The sequence below is a fragment of the Labeo rohita genome, chromosome 25 (genome assembly GCF_022985175.1).
Source record: "Labeo rohita strain BAU-BD-2019 chromosome 25, IGBB_LRoh.1.0, whole genome shotgun sequence".
Taxonomy (NCBI): Eukaryota; Metazoa; Chordata; class Actinopteri; order Cypriniformes; family Cyprinidae; genus Labeo; species Labeo rohita.
This window is the reverse complement of record NC_066893.1, coordinates 4,102,889-4,126,730: the sequence shown is the minus strand read 5'-3', so window position 1 is coordinate 4,126,730 and position 23,842 is coordinate 4,102,889. Positions and strand designations below refer to the sequence as shown.

At 36.6% G+C, this 23,842-nt stretch overlaps 2 protein-coding genes across 3 annotated transcripts in view; both read left to right on the top strand.

Moving 5' to 3' along the window:
* The window catches only part of LOC127156295 (FYVE, RhoGEF and PH domain-containing protein 6-like), a 28,065-nt gene extending 21,065 nt beyond the window's left edge, over positions 1-7,000 (top strand). The window contains exons 17-21 of the mRNA XM_051099052.1: positions 3,059-3,167; positions 3,281-3,381; positions 5,900-6,028; positions 6,496-6,638; positions 6,730-7,000. Coding sequence (XP_050955009.1) covers positions 3,059-3,167; positions 3,281-3,381; positions 5,900-6,028; positions 6,496-6,638; positions 6,730-6,766 — 519 coding nt within the window. The 3' untranslated portion in view covers positions 6,767-7,000. The remainder of the gene's footprint in view (positions 1-3,058; positions 3,168-3,280; positions 3,382-5,899; positions 6,029-6,495; positions 6,639-6,729) is intronic.
* Positions 7,001-7,222: 222 nt separating this feature from the next.
* On the top strand, positions 7,223-17,733 carry hic1l (hypermethylated in cancer 1 like). 2 transcript variants are annotated; one of them, XM_051099956.1, is made up of 2 exons: positions 7,223-7,321; positions 11,835-17,733. In XM_051099956.1, exon 2 carries the CDS (start codon positions 11,866-11,868, stop codon positions 13,225-13,227), a length of 1,362 nt encoding a protein of 453 aa, XP_050955913.1. In that variant the 5' UTR covers positions 7,223-7,321; positions 11,835-11,865; the 3' UTR covers positions 13,228-17,733. The 2 variants fall into 2 exon arrangements, with proteins under 2 accessions (XP_050955913.1, XP_050955914.1); XM_051099957.1 differs by lacking the exon at positions 7,223-7,321 and adding an exon at positions 7,938-8,094.
* Positions 17,734-23,842: the final 6,109 nt, after the last annotated feature.

The following is a 23,842-nucleotide window of genomic DNA, read 5'->3' as shown; positions in this document are numbered from 1 at the left end:
TAAGTTCGGCCCGTGAGAGCGGACGAGAACTTACACGCCTTGGAGGGGAGATGAGGCCGATCCCGCCAGGTGGCGGCGCCGCACGGGCATAGGTGCACCGCGACAGCGTGCTCAACCTGAGGGACCGCCTCATAACCCCGGGCTGCACCGCCATCGAGAGAGGTGAGGGGAGAGGAGCTGGGACGTGGACGAGAAGAGTGCGGGGCTCGCCAAGTCCTCACCAGCTCCTCATGCACCTCCGGGAAGAAAGGCACTGGGCACCTCCAGACCGATCTCCTTGGCGGCTCGGAGGAGCATAGCCGACAGTTCAGCATCCATCTCAGACGGGGCGGCAACCGCAGAGGGGTACCGATCCGCCGAGTCGTCAGCCTCACCGCCTGGCTCTCCCTCTGATGTTGCAGCAGACATCTCGACGTTCTGGGGGAGCGCCAAAGGAGACACCCAGCACGCTGTACGGGGAGGTGTACTGCTCTGGCAGCTCAACGGGACCGCGCAGTGACACAGAAGTCCGCGGGGCTTTAGGGGCCGACGGAACATTCTGTACAGTCACTTGAATGTCCCCCGAGTGCCTTGCCGCGGTAGCTGAAAAACCTTGACGGCTCAACGACTTACCGCGGGAAGACGACAAGGGGTGCCTACTCAGACGGGGCGCTCGCTGGAGTGCGGGAGGCGTTGATGCCGTGAAAACGGCAGCCCGCAGGATTATGCTGACGGCTGCCAAACGCTCTTTCAGAAGCAAGCTCTTTTAGTTGTTTGGCAGCACGTCAGCAGAGAGAGTGGAAACTCTGGAACTCTTTTTTTTATTATTATTATTATGGCTCAGGAAACGAGGCTCCAAAAGCAAAAGTCTGAATGAGTGGTTGCACGCCGCCATCTTATATACCCGTATGTACGGGGGGAGTGGCTCGGCATGCAAATACCACTCGCCAATGTTCATGAATGTTCATTGGCCTTTTGAATAAGGCTTGGAGATGATTGGACTCTCAAGCGAGTTCCCATATGTAACGTCGTAGTGAAACGACTGAAGGGGAACTAAATGATGCTAAAGGCTATGCAATTTACTAGTCCAATTCCAGTTTGCATGCAGTATAAACACACAAGTCCATTTTAACTTAAACTTTCCAACTTGTAGATTTTAAAGATTAAAAGAGTTGTTGTGAAATTTTTAAGTTGAAGTTGTACGATTGTAGTGTAGTTTGTTTGTAGTCCAAATTTAGCTTATTACTTCTGCTGATTGTATTTAGTCTACAAAATCCATAGTTATTGTGCTAATTTCTGAAGATTATCATATGTTATTATCATACCCAGACAGCACACGTACATCTGCAGGTGTCTTGATCACTAGATCTGGAAAGCATCTGCCGTGTACAAACATCTGGCAGAAGTCTGTAAGATGTCAGTTTTACATACATTTTAAATCATAAACATCCTAAAGACATCTAATAGACGTCTATTTGACATCTGATAGAAAACATACTATAGACATATTGCAGATGAGCAAACACTCTAAAAAAATATGTCTTCCAGATGTAAATGCAGATGTCAAATAGACGTTTCCATGATATATGTGTGCTATCAGGGTAGTTGTTGTGCTAATTTCTGAAGATTATCATATATTAATATCATACCCAGATAGCACACGCATGTCTGCAAGACGTCTGGTAAAGATCACTTGATCTGGAAAGCATCTGCTGTGTACAAACATCTGACAGACATCTGTAAGATGTCAGTTTTACATACATTCTAAATCATCTTAACATCTAAAGACATCTTAAAGACATCTAATATACGTCTATTTGACATCTGATAGGAGACGTCCTATAGACATATTGCAGATGAGCAAACACTGTAAAAAATACATCTTGCAGATGTAAATGCAGACGTCAAATAGACGTCTCAGTGATGTATGTGTGCTATCAGGGTATATTAACCTTTAAATGCATGAATGTTTCTCCAATCATTATTACATATTCAGGTCTTTAGTGACCCAGATATATGCAGCATGGATGGATCGCTAACTTTTGCAATAGCAAAAAACTCTCTTGATATTTTAAGAACAGTTACAAAAGAATAAAATGAAGCATATTTTGTTACCCTTTGAAACTTAGAAGGGTTCAATTTGGCAGATGATTTTACCACCACCGTCATCGTCAGAGCGCACTTCCACAGTACATTCAGCATCTGGCTCGTGTTCACGATCTCAACCGTATTCTCAAAACTATCATTTTCAATCACTTCATAATCATTATTTTGATTGCTGTCAGCTTATTTACCACATCCACCTGACAGTGACATCAATATTTTATTGAATACAGTAATTGCTTTGCAGTAAAGCCATTCAAACCAGTCAGTTTTTGTTGATGATATTCTTTTGTTTTATGCCTGCGATAATTATGAGTAAAACATCACCACATTATTGTCTATCAAACAGTGCCACCTTGAGGAATACGGGTGGATTGCATGTATTGAGTCATTAGATTTTTACACGTTGTTGCTCACGAAAAATATTTTTATATAGTTTTTATATAGTTTTTGCCAGAAAACAAACAGTCAATTATATATATATAATTATTATTATTATTATTTGTTTATAATGAATAGATTGAGGAATACTAAGACAGTTGATGTCAAATTAAATATATATATACATATATATATATATATACGCAATCTATCTATCTGTGTGTATATATATATATATATATATATATATATAGGTAGATAGATAATTGGACATGTAAATTTGAATTAGTCTGTCATCTATATATAAAACATATTACTTACATATATTTAAGTATTGTAAGGAATTAATATTTTTACTTGATAGAGACTGTGGTTGACATTTTTAAGAATCATTAGGTTTAAACTTGTTTAAATTGTGTAAATGTTTTTAAACCGGTTTGAAACCAGCATGAATACATGAACTTGGAAGATGTTTTTGAAATTTGACTTTTTTTTTTTTTATATTTTTCTTTTTCACATGTCTGTCAGCTAGTAATTGTTCAATGCATGGTGTTTACGTGTGCTTATGCATGCATTCTTTCCTTTTGGCATGTAGGTTGTGTGTCAGGCCTGTTCAGCTAACAAACAGACTCTGAAATATCTGAAGAATCAACTTGCGCGAGTTTGCGATCTCTGCTTCTCTGCTCTGCAGCAAAATAGTTCAGGTTCATGACGCAAACACACTCACACAGAAACTCTGTCTGCTTGAAGCCTCTATATATATTCTTATATTGATTTGTATTAAATAAGAGTGTGTATGTGTGTTTACTAATATTAGGTGAACAAGTACCCAGTAACACACCTCTGTCACCTGCTGGCAAGCCATCTGGAGCCTTTCCCTTCAGAAAACAGAAGAAAATACCGGCAGCCCTTAAAGAGGTGACGATCAGAAGAACTGCAACTGTCTTTCATATACCAATCAAAGCTGAATGAATTTACCATAATATCATAAAGCCAGTTTCAGGTTCATAGTCTATTGAGGTTTGTCTTGCTCCAGTCTTGTGACGCCTCTTGTGATTTTTGAAATGTACAATTTTAATATTTATAGTAGGGTGTTTCTTTGTTTGTTTTAGAAGCATTTTCGGCAGGTGAAAAATGCACACGAATGTATAATTACATTTTTGTGATTCATGAAGCATCTGAAAACCCTGTTTGACAAGGGGTGTTTTTTCTGTGACGGGACAGTAGGCAGAAAAAATTCTCCACAAATTTGGAGAAAATAGCAGACATTCAGTTATTTATGAACAAACTGTGGCAAATCCAGAGACTACCTCTCTCTCGAAAACAATCATTATAGTAGGTTTTTGGGAAAGACATTGACACTTTCATTCAACAAGGGATTAAATTGATTAAAAATGACAATAAAACATTTATAATCAGTGATGAGAGTAATGCATTACAAGTAAACACGAGTTACATACTTAGATTACTTATTTCAAGTAACTAGTACAGTAATGCATTAGTTTTTAATTTACAAGAAGATATTTGCAATACTTTTTCAAATAAGCAACACCAACTTTCCCATTTATTCATTGACAGCTCTACTGTCCCCATGTTGAGAGGAATTGGGTGTAAGTGTTAATGTTACAAATCACAAATGTGACCCTGGTCTTAAGTAGCACGGGTATATTTGTAGCAATTGCAAAACATTGTATGGGTCAAAATGATCGAATTTTCTTTTATGCCAAAAATCATTAGGATATTAAGTAAAGATCATATTTCATCAAGATATTTTGTAAATTTCCTACCGTAAATATATCAGAACTTAATTTTTGGTTAGTAATATACATTGCGAAGAACTTGATTTGGACAACTATAAAAGGCGATTTTTCTCAATATTTTTTTTTCCAAGATTCCAGATTTTCAAATAGTTGTATCTCAGCCGAATATTGTCATATATTAACAAACCATACATCAATGGAAAGCTTATTTATTCAGCTTTCAGAAATCTTCATGTGGTCCAGGGTCACAAATATCCTTTATGTACTGAATTACATTTCACTTATTGCTGACCTTTGATAATCCACTTTAACCACACTAATGAACAAAAATGACAAAAGATAAACTTTTTTTATTGCTGAAGCATGTTGAACTTACTTCTCCTGCATCCTATTCTGCTTGCAATTAGTTTGAGCTGCACTCTCTAATGTACAGACGTGAATTTACATTTTCTTCAGCCTGAGGCTTATTCATTTCTCTTCTGGTGTGAAATGACTTTTACATTTGCCAAAAATTGAACTTTATATTAAAAACAAACAAGCAAGCCCAGCCTAGATGAGAAAATGTAATGCAAAAGTAATGTAATCCATTACATTTCATAAAAAGTAAAAAGTAAATAAGTAATGCAGTTACTTAGGGAGTAACACAGTATTGTAATGCATTACTTTTAAATTTTAATGTTACAATTGTTATTCTAAATCTTGAGAATGTTTCCACAAAAATATAAAGCAGCACTGTTTTTAACATTGATAATAAGAAATATTTCTTGTGCAAATCAGCATATTATAATGATTTCTGAAGGATCATGTGACACTGAAGACTGGAGTAATGATGCTGAAAATTCAGGTTTGATCACAGAAATAAATTCTATTTTAAAATTGTAATATTGACATAGAAAACAGTTATTTTAAATTGCAATAATACTTCACAATTGTACTGTTTTTGCTGAATTTTTCTTTAAAGAAATGCAGCCTTGATAAAAAAATACACTACCAGTCAGAAGTTTTTGATTTTTAATGTTTTTAAAGAAGTCTCTTCTGCTCACCAAGCCTGCATTTATTTGATCCAAAGTACAGCAAAAACAGTAAAATTTTGAAATATTTTTACTATTTAAAATAACTGCTTTCTTTTTTAATATATTTTAAAATATAATTTACTTCTGTGATTTCAAAGCTGATTTTTTTAGCATCCTTACTCCAGTCACATGATCCTTCAGAATTTATTATTATTATTATTATTATTATGTTAAATTTTTAGTGTATAATGTTACAAAAGCTTTTTATTTCAGACAAATGCTGATCTTTGAATCTTTCTATTCATCAAAGAATGTTAAAAAGTGTACTTAAATGTTTTAAATATTGATAAGTATAATAATAATAAATGTTTCTGAAGACTGAAGTAATGATGTTGAAAATTTAAAATGTTTTTAAATGTTTAATATGTATTCAAATAGAAAGCGGTTATTTTAAATATTTAAAAACTGTACTGTTTTTTGCTGTACTTTGGATCGAATAATTGCAGGCTTGGTGAGCAGAAGAGACTTCTTTAAAAAACTTTTAAAAAATCTTACAGTTCAAAAACATTTTTTACTGGTAGTGTACTTCTTCAAAAAGTCTTAAATATTAAGATTTGGTCTGGTAATGTATGTCAGTACATTCAATCCTTTCATTAATTTTAGGTTTCAGCTAACACAGACGGTTCCTCGATGAGCGGCTACCTGGAGAGAACGAAGGCCAACAGGAAACAGTGGAAACGCTTCTGGTTTGTCATCATGAACAAAGTTCTGTACACTTACGCTGCCAGTGAGGTAAGAATATAGAAATGAGCAATTTGAATTAAGTAAATAGAATCTGTCTTTAATGTAATGTAGACTTCGGGGTCAGTTTGAAATGATCAGGAGGTAAAAACAGCTCTGATTGCTGGAGCTTTTGATGTTTTGGAGTGATAGTATCAGTGATAGTGACTGGGTGGGTCTAGTTTCTAAACAGAAATAGCCATTGATGTGTAAATGAAGGCAATCATGTGTTAATGTGTTTACGTTTCAGTCACCAAACATACATAGTTTAATGTTTCTGTTCCCATTAAAAGATAAAGCTAAATTTGATTTTCATTAAAAATGACAAATTTTTGCAGTTTAAGCAATGGTTATTTCTTTTATAACCACATATTTTAGTATTTATCAAACTATGCAACCACTCGCTAAATGTGTTTTAATCACTGTTATAAATTTGTATTAATGTTGCATTTTTGCCACTTCTTTTTACATATATCCAGGATGTCGCAGCTTTGGAAAGTCAGCCTCTTTTAGGATTTTCTGTCCAAACAGAGAAACCAGAATCTTCCTTGCATTTTAAACTTTATCACAAAAACACTCTGTACTACATCTTCCGAGCAAGTGACAGCCAGATCTGTGACAGGTGAGTGTATTTATATATAAAAAAAAACAATGAAACACTTCACTTTTTGATATTTTAGACTATTTAAATGTCATAATTTTTGTTTTTCTAGATGGATAGAAGCGATCCAGGAAGCCACGGTTCTCTAAACCTTGTTCGTCAGCCTGTGAAGTTTCCAGATCAGAAGATCATGCAAAAGACGCATTAAATTTGATTAAATTATATGTGCAGTTGCTACTATGAAGCTGTGCTCAAAAGTGTTGTGAAATTAATATTTTAGTTATTAAATACTTCTCCATATCTGATGATGCACTTGCATAATATGCTACAAATCGTTATATCGCGCTGTTATATTTATGCATTATGACAAATACATTGTAACCAGTTAGTTGCATTCAATAAATGTATTTTTATACAATTTCTCTTTAATATTTTGTCATCCTAGAATGTAGGTTGTTTAAAAATATATGATTTTATATTCTACTATTTATTGTCACCTATCAGGCTCAAAATATGAGCCCTACTGTATGTGTCACTCTGAGAGAGTAACCTGAGGTAATACTATGGTAATGCCTCCAGCAGGACAGGTAGGGGGTGAGACTGATCTCAACTGGGTCAGGGGTCACACTGCCTACGTCACAAGCTCCTAAGATGGCGTTTTGATGACGACGGGAGAAGTGAGGACCCCTGCCCTTGTTTAAAAGGTATTGGAAAATACAACATATATGCGTTTGTTGTCGCAGATAAATATGATGGAAACATCGGCGCTGTGTTGAAATAAGGAACTGGTGATTATTGTAACAACAGCAAAGACTTTAAATGCATTGCGTGATCCGCTTACCTAGCCCACAGCAGCCTGGCAAGGTATCATTTCCTGTTGTTTTTTATTGAAACGATCTTTAAATTGCTCAGTGTTTAGCTCTTAGCCAACCTCAGTATCGTCGGATTCAAGCGTGGTAAGGAGTATAAAACAATCATTTTGTAATTTGCTCGCGTATGCATGTTTATAAACGATAGGTGTCTGTAGTTCCGCATTTATAAAGACACAGATACGTGTATTTTTACTTCAAAGCCACCGTGTGCTTTAACAAGCCCGGGCGGGTGTTGTTCGCGCACGCGTTGTTTTCGACGAGCGCATTTTGATATTCATTTTAATAACATTTTGAAATGAAACCAAAACACAGTTTTAAACCGTGTGTCGTTTCGCAATTTTGATCAAAGACCAGCCCTAATTAATTAGCACATGCGCATTGGGTCTTCAGGATCTTTAAACTGTTAATCTGTAACTCACAGTCATTATTTGTTCTACGGTGTTGTTTGAGGCGCGAGCACAATAACAAACTGGAAAAAACAAGTGGTGATTGTTATTATACTGTAAGTTTGACCCTTCAGCCGATGTTTATTAAAAAGAAATAGCGTGGTAAAGGAGCTTCTGCTAAAATGCTGTTTCTGAAGTGTTTGGAAATACTGTAAAAGCGTAAGTCGATTTCATTTGGATTTCTTGTTAACTTTTTTTGTTTTGTTGTAGTAACAGCTCGAGTGAGTATCACATAGTTACGTTTTTGAAATTTAATAAATACTTTTTTTTTTTTTCATTTATCTATGTTAATGTCTTCAAAACACTTTTTGTGTTTTGAATAGGGTGCAAAAGTAAAAATCACATTTGTGACCCTGGACCACAAAACCATAAGCGTCAGTTTTTCGAAATTGAGCTTTATACATCATCTGAAAGCTGAATAAATAAGCTTTCCATTGATGTATGGTTTGTTAGAGTATGACAATATTTGGTTGAGATGCAACTATTTGAAAACCTGGAATCTGAGGGTGCAAAAAAATCAAAATATTGAGAAAATTGCCTTTAAAGTTTTCCAAATTAAGTTCTTTGCAATGCATATTACTAATCAAAAATTAAGTTTTGATATATTTACAGTAGGAAATTTACAAAAAATCTTCATGGAACATGATCTTAATTTCCTAATGATTTTTGGCATAAAAGAAAAATCAATAATTTTGACCTATACAATGTATTTTTGGCTATTGCTACAAATATACCCCAGCGACTTAAGACTGTTTTTGTGACAAAACCAGTCATAAGTGTCAATTTTTCAAAATTGAGCTTTATGCATCATCTGAAAGCTGAATAAATAAGCTTTCCATCGATGTATAGTTTGTTAGGATAGAGCAATATTTAGCCGAGATACAATTATTTCAGTATATGGAATCTGAGGGTGCAAAAAAATCAAAATATCCAGAAAATCGCCTTTAAAGTTGTCCAAATTAAGTTCTTTGCAATGCATATTACTAATCAAAAATTAAGTTTTGATATATTTACAGTAGGAAATTTACAAAATATCTTCATGGAACATGATCTTAATTTTCTTAGACTTTTGGCATAAAAGAAAAATCGATAATTTTGACCTATACAATGTAGTTTTGGCTATTGCTACAAATAAACCCCAGCAACTTAAGACTGGTTTTGTGGTCCGGGGTCACATTTTTGTTCGTTATTTGTAGAGAATATTTTAATAGTAGCATTATAATCAATCAGTTGGTTACTATACACTCCCACACTACTTGTATGGTAAATTTAAACAAATTTAAACGGGTAGTAACTGATTACATGTAATCTGGATTACATAATCAGATTTTAAAAAATTAAGAACTTGTTAGTAGAGTATATTACATTTTAAAATGATTACTGTCACTTTTTATGGATTACATATTAACACAATGAGTAAATTATGAATTGTTTATTAATTTTCCCTAATTCTTCATTTTCTTTTTTAAATTTTCCATTCTAAAAAACTTTATCATACCATTTAGCTTTGAGTATTCACAAATGCTGTGCTGTGCACATCTCTAGATATTAGACCATGTATGAGACATAATTATGCTATGTTACTAAACACTGGTTACAGCTGTGAAACACTTTGTCGTCATCATATCCATTTTAAAACCTGGAGGACTTTGGGAGTGTAATGTCATTGCTTTTTCCATACGTATTAATCTTTGTGACTATAATGCAGGGATTCCCAAACGTTTTTGTTTTGTGGAACTTTATATTTCATAATTTGACAACACATTAACATGTTTACATTTTTCTGATGTCAGTTAGTGGTCAGGTTGACATGCAGGTAAACAAATATTTAGTGTAAGTAATTAGTTTTTATTTGTTTTTGTTAGTTTTATTTGACACTTTTATGATTTAATTATTAGCTTTTTGTCTACTCACAAACCCAATGCAGTTCTTACATTAGGCCCAGTTTGGGAAACTTGGTGTAATGTAATGTTTAATCCATTTCATGATGTCAACATCAAAAAATGGAATATATTTTCTTTCTCTTTGCTGTTTTATATCAAGATGGTAAGGTTAAAACAAGTTTGATTTTAAAAAAGAAATGTAAAAAGACAGAATACAACCTAAAATAGGTAACCTATGTTACTAACTAGAGTTTTGATCATCTAATCTGTAACAGACTACAATTTGTAAGTAATTTAACCAGCTATGTATGTAAATACTTTCCAGTCAACTTTTATGCTTAAAACAAGTGACTAAACATCAATACTTTTCTGCTGAACCATAAGTACTTAGTCATGTACCTCTTGAAGTTGTCAAATACTTTTTTGCTTCAAATCAAAATGTAAGTATTAATGTATCTCAAAGCTCAAAAACAAAAACTGCCAGTCAGAAGTTTTTGAACAGTAGGATTTTTAATGTTTTTTTTTTTTTTTAAAGAAGTCTCTTCTGCTCACCAAGCCTGCATTTATTTGATTTAAAGTACAGCAAAAACAGTAAATCTTTAAAATGGTTTTACTATTTAAAATAACTGTTTTCTTTTTGAATATATTTTAAAATGTAACGTATTCCTGTGATTTCAAAGGTAAATTTTTAGCATCATTACTCCAGTCACATGATCCTTCAGAAATCATCCTAATACTCTGATTTGCTATTCAAGAAAACATTTATTATTATTATTATTATTATTATTATTATTGGGCAAATCCAGCATTATGGATGTGACATATAAATGCTTAGAGAATGTATGGGTTACCAATATAACCATCTGTTTATATTTTAATAAACCCTTATTGATAGTGCCTAAACATCGGAAAAATAATATATGTTAAAAAAGGGAAATAATCATGTGTTTTTGAGAGACTACATACTTTGTAAGATTTCTGTGAATTAAAATACACATGCAAAATGTATTTTTATGCAGAAATACCCAATAAATAGAGAAGCAATGTCTCTTCACAGAACATATAATTGTTACTTTATTTTAATTTTGATGTGGCTGTTCATGGATGTGACAAGCCTGAAAATAGCATTTAATAATAAAAAAATGCATTAAAAACTTTAAGAGAGACGTGAGATGGGTATTTGAACCACCAAATGCTGACATCTGTGCTATCAGTATAGTAAAAACCTTAATTTTTTAATAGTAAGGTTGATTTGCATGGAATTACCCTATTATTATTATTATTATTATTATTATTATTATTATTATTATTATTATGTTGAAAACAGTCTAGTATAATTTTTTTCAGGTTTCTTTGATGAATAGAAAATTCAGAAGAACAGCATTTATCTGAAATAGAAAATTATGAACGTCTTTATCATTACTTTGATGAATTTAAACATCCTTTTGGAGAAATTGATTTTGAAAAAATACTGAACCAAGAGCACTGTCAGAAATGGGTAGTCACTTGGGTACCCATTTTTGTATTGATTGTGACTTCATAATTATGACATCCCTTTTAGCACACATACATCTCGGAGATGTCTATTTGACATCTACATTTACATCTGCAATACGTCTATTGGACGTTTCCTATCAGATGTCAAATAGATGTCTATTAGATGTCTTTAAGATGTCTTTAAGATGTTTATGATTTAGAATGTATGTAAAACTGGCATCTTACATATGTCTGCCAGATGTTTGTACACAGCGGATGCTTTCCAGATCAAGAGATCTTTAACAGACATCTTGCAGATGTTTGTGTGCTATCTGGAATAATATGATGAAACCATAATCAATACAAAGTAATGTTGCACTGTAGAAACAAGCACCTTATCAGTACAAACGTGCCTACTGTCCATGCCCTGTTTTTTGTTTGTATTTTTGTTTGTTTTTTCTCAAAACAATGCAAATTTTGGCAGTAATCCTTGAGGGTTTGTGTTACACCAAAATAACATCTAGCCATGCTTTCTTACAGTGACACCAATGCAAAACATCAAGGGTAGGCGATGGAGCTCCCCAACTACGCCAGTCAACTGCTTCTCCAGCTCAATCAGCAGCGCTCCAAGGGCTTCCTGTGCGATGTCATCATCATGGTTGAGAACACGCTCTTCCGGGCACACAAAAGTGTCCTCGCCGCCACCAGCCACTACTTCAAGTCCCTTGTCCTTCACGATAACCTCATCCACCTTGACCCTGACATGGTGGATCCAGTTGTTTTCCAACAAATTCTGGATTTCATTTACACCGGCAGGCTGGCAGAAGAGACCTTTGAGGGTGTGGATTTAAGCTCTCTGCTCACCACAGCTAATTTTCTCCAGCTCAATGACCTTGCAAACCTGTGCTCCAGTAGGATCAACCAAAATGGGTCCCTCAGTATTGTGGCTCGTGGAAGCACCAAATCTTCAGTTCGCCTGTATGAAGACCATTCATCAGACACTGAAACATACACGTGTATGACTCCTCCCAAAAAGCGGCATAATGCTGAAAGTAGATGTATTTCGAGAAAAAAGCAGGACTTGGGCTTGGATTTGTCTAAGAAAAATTCAAATTCTGAGACAACAGTTAATGATGAGGTTTTTCTATCCAGAACCATCTCCAACAGTATGCAGCTGGGAATAAATGGGAAGTGTGTTCCAAAGGAAGAAAAGTGGATAATTCCTTTGGACGGAGCTCAGGAAAGAAAAAGGGAGGGATCCCGAAGAAAATCCAAGGTCAATGGTTACATTCCTCTTAGCAGGGCTGGAAGTCAACTAAGCCAGAATCAGACCTTCACTTTACAGTTGTCTGTAAAGAAAGAGAAAGGAATTGGAGGGAAAACAGATGAACCAAACAACGGCAGCACCAATTTTGTTTATCAAAAGGAGACCTTTCTCAAAGAAGCTGAAGGGGACAACCCTTATGTTTGTATACCATGCGAAAAAGGTTTCCCCTCCTCCGAGAGTCTTAAATCCCATGTGGAAAGCCATTTGGATGAAGATGTGGATGTGAAGGTTGAGGATGAGGATGAAGAGGAACGTGACGGAGACCCTGGGGTCACCAGAGTCTCACCGGAAGCTCCCGAAAGCCTGGAGCAGAGTCCGTTAAAGTCCCTCAAAGATGTAGACACCTTGCGTCCCTTCCCTTGCAATATTTGCGGCAAGATGTTCACGCAGCGCGGCACCATGACCCGCCACATGCGCAGCCACCTTGGCCTAAAGCCATTTGCATGTGAGGAGTGTGGTATGCGTTTCACCAGGCAGTACCGTCTCACTGAGCACATGCGTGTCCATTCAGGGGAGAAACCCTATGAGTGCCAGGTCTGTGGTGGGAAATTTACACAACAAAGAAACCTCATTAGTCATATGCGGATGCATACCTCAGTATCTTAGAACAGGTCAAAGAGCCCTAAACTAGGATAATACAGATACCCACAGTTCTCCATAGTGCTTTGGTTTGGGTTCTTTTAACTAGGGTTCAGTTTTCCAACAAGTTCTCCAGAACACTACGAAGATTCCTCTAGATATTATTTCTTCTCTAGATCTTCTAGAATTCTACAAAGAATCATCTCGGTTGAAACGGACTATAATCTAGGGCATATGTGTCAAACTCTGGTCCTGGAGGGCCAAGTTGGAGTTTGGCTCCAACTTGCCTCAACAAACCTGCCGGGAAGTTTCTAGTATGCTTAGTAAGAGCTTGATTGGCTGGTTCAGGTGTGTCTAATCGGGGTTGGAGCTAAACTCTGCAGGACACCAGCCCTCCAGGACCGAGTTTGGGCACCCCTGTTCTAGGGCAAACATGTCAAACTCTGGTCCTGGAAGAGCCACTCTCCTGGAGAGTGTAGCTCCAAAACACCTGTCTGAAAGTTTTTAGTAGTCCCGAAGACCTTAATTAGCTGGTTCAGGTGTGTTTAATTAGGGTTGGAGCAAAATCTTACTGGACAGTGGCCTTCCAGGAACTGAATTTGACACCCCTGATCTAGGGTACGATTTTGACAGCAAATCCTATGAAAATTCCTCTAGATTTTCTCCACAGAGTTTACTTATTGAGCCAATTTATGGTTCAGTTTGAGCCACATCTCCTATAGAATGCTAGAAAAATCTGTTAGATCTTCTCTACAGTGATTTCCTTTTTGAGCAAATCTTGGGGTCATGTTCAACCACAAATCCTTGAAAGAAAGTCTAGCTCAACTTGGAAGCCTCTTAAGATATCTTCTCAAACCTGTCTTTGTGGATCCTACACCACTGTACTTTTTTAATGTCTTCAATGTCACCCAATTCAGTTGCAGATTCATCTAATGGGGTTATGAGTTAAATTAGGTACATCAGATGAGGAGGGCATCCAAAATGCGCAGTGGTGGACAGGGGTCAGGGGTCTCCAACCTTGCACCTGGAGGGCTACCTTCCTGCAGGCTTCAGTTCCAACCCTGTTTCAACACCCTTAGAACAACTTGACTAGTTAGTTCAGGTGTGTTTGGAGCTAAACTCTGCAGGACAGTGGCCCTCCATGAACTGACTTTGACACCCCTGATCTAGGGCGCTATTTTGGCAACAAATCAAATGAACATGCCGCTTTTAGTGGTTAGTTTGGGCCACATGTCCTCTAGAATGATACAAAAATTTGCTGTATGTTCTCTACAGCGATTACCTTTAGAGCAAATCTAGGGTTCATGTTCACCCACAAATCCTTGAAAGTTTTACAGAGATTCTTCTAGTTCAACATGGAGACCTCTGAAGATCTCTTCTCAGACCTGTCCAGGGGAGCCTACACCATTTCACATTTTTGATATCTTCCTCATCGGCCACACTCAATTCAAGTCTTGCAGTCTCGTCTAATGAGCTTCTGAGGTAAATTAGGTGCGTCAGATGAGGAGAGCATTCAAAATGCACAGTGGAGGATGGGTTTGCTTAAGATCAGGGATTGCCAGCTCTACACCTGGAGGGCTACCTTCAGTTCCAACCTTGCTCCAACACAATTGGAACACCTTGACTAACTGGTTCAGGTGTGTTTGACTAGGGTTGGAGCTAAACTCTGCAGGATGGTAGCCCAGCAAGAGCAAGGTTCCTTAAATCCTGCCCTGGAGGAGCCGCTGCAGAGTTTTGCTCCAACACTGATCAACCTAAACCTGTACCTCTGCAGATCTTCTTCAGGTATCTTTAATTAGGGTTGAAGATAAACTTAAAAAAAAAAAAAAAAAAAAAAAAAAAAAAAAAAACCCTAAAGGGTCTGATTTGTGGAACCCTGATTTAGAATTAGAATTCTGAGGATTTGTCATAGACCCTAAATCAGGGACGAGCAACTTCAGTCCTGGATGACCACTCTCCTGCAGAGTTTAGCTCCAACCCCTATTGGAACACACCTACCTGTAACTTCATAGTGATCTTGAAGACATTGATTAGCTTGATCAGGTGTATTTGATTGGGGTTGGACCTAAACTTTGTAGGACAGTGACCCTCCAGGACTGGAGTTGCCCAGCCCTGTCTTAAATTTTCTCAAAAAGGAAACCTCTGTAATCTTGAATTCTAGAAAGATTCATTTAGATCTTCTCCAGACACTCTACCTTCAGAGCCAAAGTAGGATTCCATTTGGATCATTTAGAATTCTATGAAGAATCGTCTCCACAACGGAGACCCTATTCTAGGGTTCAGGTTTGCCTACAATTCCTCTAGACTAGTATAAATATTCATTTAGATCTTCTCTAAAGACTTTACCCAGTCAAGGTAATCTAGAATTCTGACCGGATCACATTTAGAATTCTAAGATTCTTTAGATCTTCTCCATACTGATTTCCTAATCTAGACTTCTCTAGTTCTAAAGGAAAGTTCTGTCGAGAAGATCAAAAGCATTCTATTTGAGGAATTCTTTCAAAACTAGGAAACCATTTCAAAAAGGAAATTCTTGTTTTTTAATCTAGGATTCAGTAGGGTTTCTCTCCAGAGCTTTACATTTATACCCAATCTATAGTTCGTGCCCCACCCTCCCCCAACCCAATCCACTAGAAAGCTACAAAGATTTATCTAGATCTTCATAGACGAATGGCAATGCCATTCCCTGAAAATGCCAACTTCAGCCAATACCTGCTGTTATACCTCTTTCTTCATACCTTCTTATTCTTCTTGTGCATGACTTGTTTGTTATTGTTAGTGTGTAGCTAAAAGAAATATCAAGTTTATCCACTTAGCGATGTAGTTTGATCGATTAAAACGAAAATTACCTCAAATAGCTAGTAATCCTCTCAGAATTGAAACAGCCGAATGTTCCTGGTGATACCAGTTATTTTACAGCATTGACTTGCGATACCTCTCGAATGTAATTTAGGAGTCATGATAGAGTTTATGCTTCAGAAACAGACCGCTGTAATAAAGCTATCTGGGTTGTTTACTTGAATACACAAACTTGCTACCTCAGATTAAACCAAACCCTCTGATAAGCCTGTATGAGATTAAGACTACATGTGTTAGACAAGAAAAGCTACATGCTGTCTTCCATACTTCAGTCACTCTGTCTAGTTTAATAATGAGCTTAAACTGACATCCGATCCAGAACAGAGGAAAACACACTGCCTTTTCAGGGGGTCAGGTAATACTTCACTGTAGGGTTGCGATCTGAGCTTGTGAAGTAGTATTGCTTGAGCAATTAGGGTGTTTTGATGTACAGTTCCAAAGAAATATTGAATGTTGAAATGCTTAAGAAATACTGTAAAACTATAACCAAATCTATATTCTTGCTAAATATTTAAGTCTAATTTATGCTTCTTTCAATTCAGGTTTATATTAAGTCTTGCTTCTTTTTTTCAGGGGTTTTCTTTTGGGTTTCTTTCTTTCTTTCTTTTTTTATTTCAATGCTTTAACCAATGGCTTAATTTATACAGCATGTTGTCCATATTTTCTCGTGGCATGTGCATTATTCTTATGAATTTAAAAAAGTTAGGTTTAGCAGATTGCATTCACGCATTTAGTGTTGAAACGAGACCAAAAGCGTAAAATCAAAACCTACTGTAAATATCTTTGGGTATCTTAATGTAATTGACATGTTGCTATTATTATCAGTTGATATATCACTGAAAACTTCAGAGATGAAATTGTTTTCTTACTGTGTTTTAATTTCTCTGCACCATGTTTGTTTTAAACTACCTCTGGTTGGGTATTTTGTACGTGGGTTCATGAGGCTGGAGGGCTTTTTAAACAATACCTAATTTTGAGGTTTTATTAATTTGTTTTGTAGCTGCTTGCCTGATCTAGTCATATCAAAAGAGGTACTTTAAATAATAGATCAACTAGCCTAAGATTTAATTTGCTTAATTGACTTTTCAGGCACTCTTTGGTCATTTAGTGCTTGCTTTTTCTCTCTTTTCGCTTTATGTTGAGATGATTATTTGACACTGTCTGTAAATCAATAGGATTCTAGAATATTCAGGAACTTTTTAATACATAATGGGACTTGAAGCTGAACTTCAAAACTGTGACAACACTTTCATTTGCATTCTCTGCAAACCTCAGGGAACATTTTAGGGACGCGTCCCAACTTTTGGAACCATAAAGCGCCATTAACCGATGCTTTTGCAGCTATTCGTCTGTTATTGTTTTTTTTTTGTTTTTTTTTTTTTATTTAGATATGTTTCAATATTCTCCATAACTGACACAATGCGCCTTCAGAAGGTTCGGCAGCTCTTTGCATTTGCAGTACAGGTTTGTGTGTGTTTGTATGTGTATGGTTTTGATGTGGTTTTCAAATGCTTTTGAAATGTCAAGTACTTTGTTCAGAAATGATGATACTAAAGTATTTGCAACCTGTTTATGAAAACCAAAGCACATTTTCACTGAAGAATTTAAGGTCCTATTGTATATAACATTGTTCTCAGTTATGACATGAAATAAAATTAAATGCTGATCAAATAACTGCACTTTCCCATTTGCTTTTTATTGACTAACAACAAAGAAGCTTCTGAAGTATATTGATATTGCTGTATGTGTAATCAAAAAAAAAAAAAAAGCAATATGACTATATTTTGACTACATAATGTTTGGCAATTTTTAATGTGTTTTTAATTTTTGGGAATTTAAGATTATGGCTATTGGTATTAAATGAAACAATTGGGAAATAATTGGGGATGGTGACGTATATGTGGTTTTAAAAGTGGGGCATTTATTTATTTATTTATTTTTAATGCCAGAAAAGTAATATCTATATATTATATTAATATTATATTAATAAAACTATCCATGCACCATAAAATGGATGCTTTTCCATGATTAAATAGATTTACTGATTACTTACATGTGATAAATCAAAGAAAGTACAGTAAAACATCTTCAAAGAATTTTATTTTTTTTTTTTAAATATAATACTTAAAAAAAAAAAATCTTATTTTTGTGTATTTGAATCCTTTCCAACAATGAGATTTTGAGATTCATCTTTTCACACTGAGGACAACTGAGGGACTCATGCAACTATTACAGAAGGTTTGAACGCTCACTGATGCTTCAGAAAAAACAAAAACAAAAAAACAATGCATTAAGAGGCAGGGGTGAAAACTTTTGAACAGAATGAAGATGTGTGCTTTTTTCTTATTTTGTCTAAATATCTTTTTTTTTTTTTTTTTCATTTTGTACTGCTCTTTAGAAACTAAAGAAGATGCTTACATGTTTCCCAGAAGACAAAATAAGTTAAATTTACCATGATCTTCAAATTCAAAAGTTTTCACCCCCAGCTCCTAATGCTTCGTTTTTTTTCTTTCTAGAGCATCAGTGAGTGTTTGAACCTTCTGTAATAGTTGCATATGAGTCCCTCAGTTGACTTCAGTGTGAAAAGATGGATCTCAAAATCATACAGTCCTTGTTGGAAAGGGTTCAAATACACAAAAATGCTGAAAAACCAAAGAATTTGTGGGACTTTAAGAATTTTTCTGAAGAACAGCAGGCAGTTTAACTCTTCAGGACAAACAAGGGACTCATGATCAACTGTCACTAAACAAAAAAACACACAGACAAACAAAACAGTATGAAGTAAGAATCAAGTGTATGTAAACTTTTGAATGGGGTCATTTTTATAAATTCGTCTATTATTTTCTCTTGTGGACTATATGTAAATGTCTTTTATGTGAAAAATCTTATTCAATTCAGTACTAAATAAAAAATAACGTGTTTTGTATGATCCCACTTATTTTGGTAAAATAACATTTTGCAGATTCTGCAAGGTGTATGTAAACTTTTGACTTCCCTCATTAACAAATGGACACAAAAATCACTAAAAAAAAAATCAAAAATCATCACTATTTTCCAGAGACACAAAGATCAGTCAACCTTTAATCAGTATCAAAATCTCACAAATGTTGATATTCAGAGAAAAACAAAAACAAAAAGGTACAAAAGGGGCAAAAGCTTTCCAAAAGGTACTAATATGAACACTTTAAGTACAAATATGTACCTATAGAGTACTATTATACACCCTTTAGTTGTAAATAAGGTACAAATGTGTACCTTTTGAAAGGGTATCATCCCAGTGACAGCTTTTGTACCTATTTTTCTGAGTGTAGCTATAGTCCTTTCATGTGTTGCCCAGTAGATGGCAGCAAGAATCCGTACAACTAGGTGAAAGCGATCTCCGTTATTCATCAAGTTTTGAGAGCTGCCTTTTGAGGAAATTTTTGGCTATGGAAAGGGAAGTTGGGGGAATACGTCAGGACTGGGTTTCGGCCTTTAGTTTAGTGTTGTAGTAGATATTTCATCAGTAAATGGTAGTTTAAGTGTCATTTTGCACCCTAATTAACTGAAAATTACAACCTTTCTTTGCATCTTTGTATCATTCCTGTGATTTTTCTGTGTTTCTCTGCAGCCGTCATTTGCTATTAGAGACCTACCTGTTAGAGATCTGCATCTCAAGTCAGTTGAGTCCTCTTGTCCTAAAGCTCCAGTGAACTCAAGATAAGGCCCAGTGTTTTCACATGTAAATGACGGCCGTATTGTTAGCACAGAGAGGCTCTGAGGGCTTCTGCGCTGTTATCTGATGGTGTGCAGGCCCTGTCGGGGAGGACGAGAGCGCTCAGGGTCCGGGACGGTGGCAGGCTCAGGTCGCTCAGAGAATAGAACAGCTGGCGGCGTCCCACGTGCGGCTCCTGAACACAGAGACAGAGCAGACACTCTGAGCAGGGTGGGAACTCGCGCACTAAGACATCTACAAACAGAGAAATCCCCATTGTGGCATTATCAGAGAGCGGCCAGCTTGTGCTGCGCACACACAGACAACAAGTACACAGTCAAAGAAACATTCAGAGCAGCTGAATAAGAAGTCTTTGCTCACTTTGCTCTTGTTATCTCACTTTTGCATAATGTTTGCATAGTTAATGTTTTGGTGACCCACATCATTCTGGTTTCTTATTTTAACCTTTAAAACTTAAATGTAAAAGGTTAAAGATGCCAGTTCACATATCAAGGTTATTTTGTGGATATTTTTTACCAACTAGAGGTCATTTTAAAATCACAATTGAACCTTTGCTTTCTTTTATTTAAATTAATGATACACAATGTCTTTATTTCGTTTTCTGTTTGTTTGTTTGTTTGTTTGTTTTTGCTTTTCACAATACATATGCATACTTTAAAATCTCTGATTTGAAATACTGATCAAATATAAACAACATAAGAGATGTGTGTGTTGAGAACAAGATAGCAATGGACGATAGATGGATGGGTGGACGGACGATAGATAGATAGATGATGGATAGATGAACGGACGGATGGACGGACAGACGATGGATGGATGGACGGACGGATGGACGGACGGATGGACGATAGCTAGATAGATAGATATTTAGATGGAAGGACGAAATATAAATGTATGATGGACAGAGCGGAAGATGAATAGATGGATGGACAGATGGATGAAAGATAGATGTATGGATGGACAGAACGGCCGAAAGATGAATGGATGGACGGACAGGGGAATGGACGATAGATGGAAGGAAGGATGGACAGACGGACGGACGATAGATAGACTGATGGATAGATGGATGGACGGACGAAAGATAGATGTACGGATGGATGGACAGAGGAATGGACAATAGATGGAAGGACGGATGGACAGACAGACGGATGATAGATAGATCAATGGATGGATGGACAGGTGGAGAGATGAAAGATAGATGTTCGGATGGACGGAGCAGCCAAAAGATGAATGGAAGAATGGACATACGGAAGATAGATAGATGGACGGATGGACGACAGATAGATGGATGGATGGACGGATGGATGATAGATAGATAGGCTAATAGATAGATAGATAGATAGATAGATGGATGGAAGTATGAAAGATAAATGTATGGATGGACAGAGCGGAAGATGAATAGATGGATGGACAGATGGTTGGATGGACAGAATGGCCGAAAGATGAATGAATAGACGGACAGAGGAATGGACGATAGATGGAAGGAAGGATGGACAGATGGACGATAGATAGATAGATAGATGGACAGATGGATGGACAGACAAAAGATAGATGTATGGATGGACGGAGGAATGGACGATAGATGGAAGTAAGGATGGACAGACAGACGGACGATAGATGATAAGATGGATGGACGGACGAATGATAGATGTACGGATGGACGGAGCGGCCAAAAGATGAATGGATGGATGGATGGATGGATGGATGGATGGATGGATGGACGGAGGTATGGACGATAGATGGAAGGACGGATGGACAGACAGATGGACTGATGATAGATAGATCAATGGATGGATGGACAGGTGGATGGATGAAAGATAGATGTTCGGATGGACGGAGCAGCCGAAAGATGAATGGATGGATGGACAGACGGAAGATAGATAGATGGACAGATGGATGATAGATAGATGGATGGATAGATAGATGGATGGACGGAACGGCCGAAAGATGAATGGATGGACGGAGAGAAGAATAGACAATAGATGGATGGATGGATGGACGGACGGACGATAGATAGATAGACTAATAGATAGATAGATAGATGGATGAAGGGATGGACGGACGGACAGACAGATGGACGGATAATAAATAATTATCTATAAATAAATAATTAAATAAAACTGTGTAATAACCGAATCATGTTCATGTGATTTAATTAAAAAAATATAAAGTGAGAAAAAGGAATCCACACATAGAAATCAAAATAATTTATCTCTGTAATAAATTAAAAAAAAATTGTTATTATAAAAAAAAATATTTTAAAAATAATAATACATATATATATGTTTTAAAATAAAAATAAAATAAAATTATGTTTTGATTCTTGTGGTGGAAATTCACCTGTAAATCAAAGTCTGTGTTTCTGGCCACATGTAGAGTTCAGATGTTAAAATATATTATTTCGTATGAAACAAAAATAAATGATTTTCGAAAACAACTGATAGCTAATCAGAAACATATCGGTTCACTTGTATGTTCCTTATATGTTAAAATGACTCGCAAATCAAATACCTTTAGGTTAGAATGAATATTAATTTTCCAAATTTAAGTAGATTTTACTGAAGAAATGGTTCGATAGGAAATTGGTTCACCAAAAAATGTACAATTTGTTCACCCTCAGGCCATTCAAGATGCAGATGAGTTTGTTTCTTAATCAGATTTGGAGAAATGTAGCATTCCATCACTTGCTCACCACTGGATCCTCTGCAGTGATTGGGTGCCGTCAGAATAAGAGTCCAAACAGCTGATAAAAACATCACAATAATCCACAAGTAATCCACACAGCTCCAGTCAATCAGTTAACATCTTGTGAAGAGAAAAACTGTGTGTTTGCAAGAAACAAATCTATCATTAAAATGTTTTTAACCTCAAACTGATACTTCAACCTAAAATATGAGTCCATAATCTATAGTAACTTCGATTTTTATAAACCGTAATGATGGATTTGTTTCTTACAAATGTGCATTTATCAGCTGTTTGGACTCTCATTCTAACGGCACCCATTCACTGCAGAGGATCCATTAGTGAGCAAGTGATGTAATGCCACATTTCTCCAAATCTGATGAAGAAACAAATATATCTACATCTCAGAAGGCAGGCTGCATCTCCTTGGTGTCCTCCTGTGTTTCTGTTCAGCGAATGTCAATTTCCAAACACACAAAGGACTAGGGAATGTCACTTTTGTCCTGTACATTCCAGGTTGCAAGGTGGAAACGGGCTGAAAAAGACAAAAATGATGCTGTAACAGGCGCATGCACAATAGAGGGCACCGTAAGGGTCAACGAGGCTTATTGTAAAGCGCATTACAGGAGCCGACGTAATGCAGCGTGGCTGTTGGCAGTAAAATCACGACGTGTGTGTGGTCTCAAATGACCAGCGTTACACTTTATCAAGGCCCTGTGCTTGTCTCGCGGTGATATATGAGTTTCTGTATTGGTAATAAATGTAATGTGCTGTGTGTGCATTCGATGAATACTCTTGTGTATGTGCTCGAGCCCATGCAGACGCATTTATCAAAAACAGCGCTTTATCAGCACACTGCTTTCAGCATGTCTGTTCGCTTATGAATATTCCTGCGGCCGGCCGGAGCGTAGCTGGGTCAGAAGCACACAGCCACAAAAGAACACGGAGAAGAAAAGGCAGAAAGTGTAGCGCTTGAGAGGGCTGACGCAGTTTTGAGTTCAGCTTTTGTTCCCGGCTCTACACCCTCCCCTTCAGCGGGACAACGGTGAGGAATGGAGGCCTATTCAGCAGAGGGAGTGGTGCTCCAAAAACACCCCTCGGCCCAGGACGGTCACCAGCTCCTCTCTGTGTTTGTGGCTGTCAAAGGGGCCGGAGGGATCCACCCCTGAACTCAAATATCACTGTCTGCCCCCGCAAGTGACTGACGTGACGTGACACGACTAGAGGACTCCTATTATAACCAACAAAGCTGTGTACAGAAAATAGGCTTGAAAAGAACCGCTTAGGCATCTGCAACAAAGTGGTATAAACTTCATCTTCAGCTGTCTCTTTCCTGATTTTTAAAGGTTTTATATTGATTCTTTTATATAATGACAATTTGCTGGA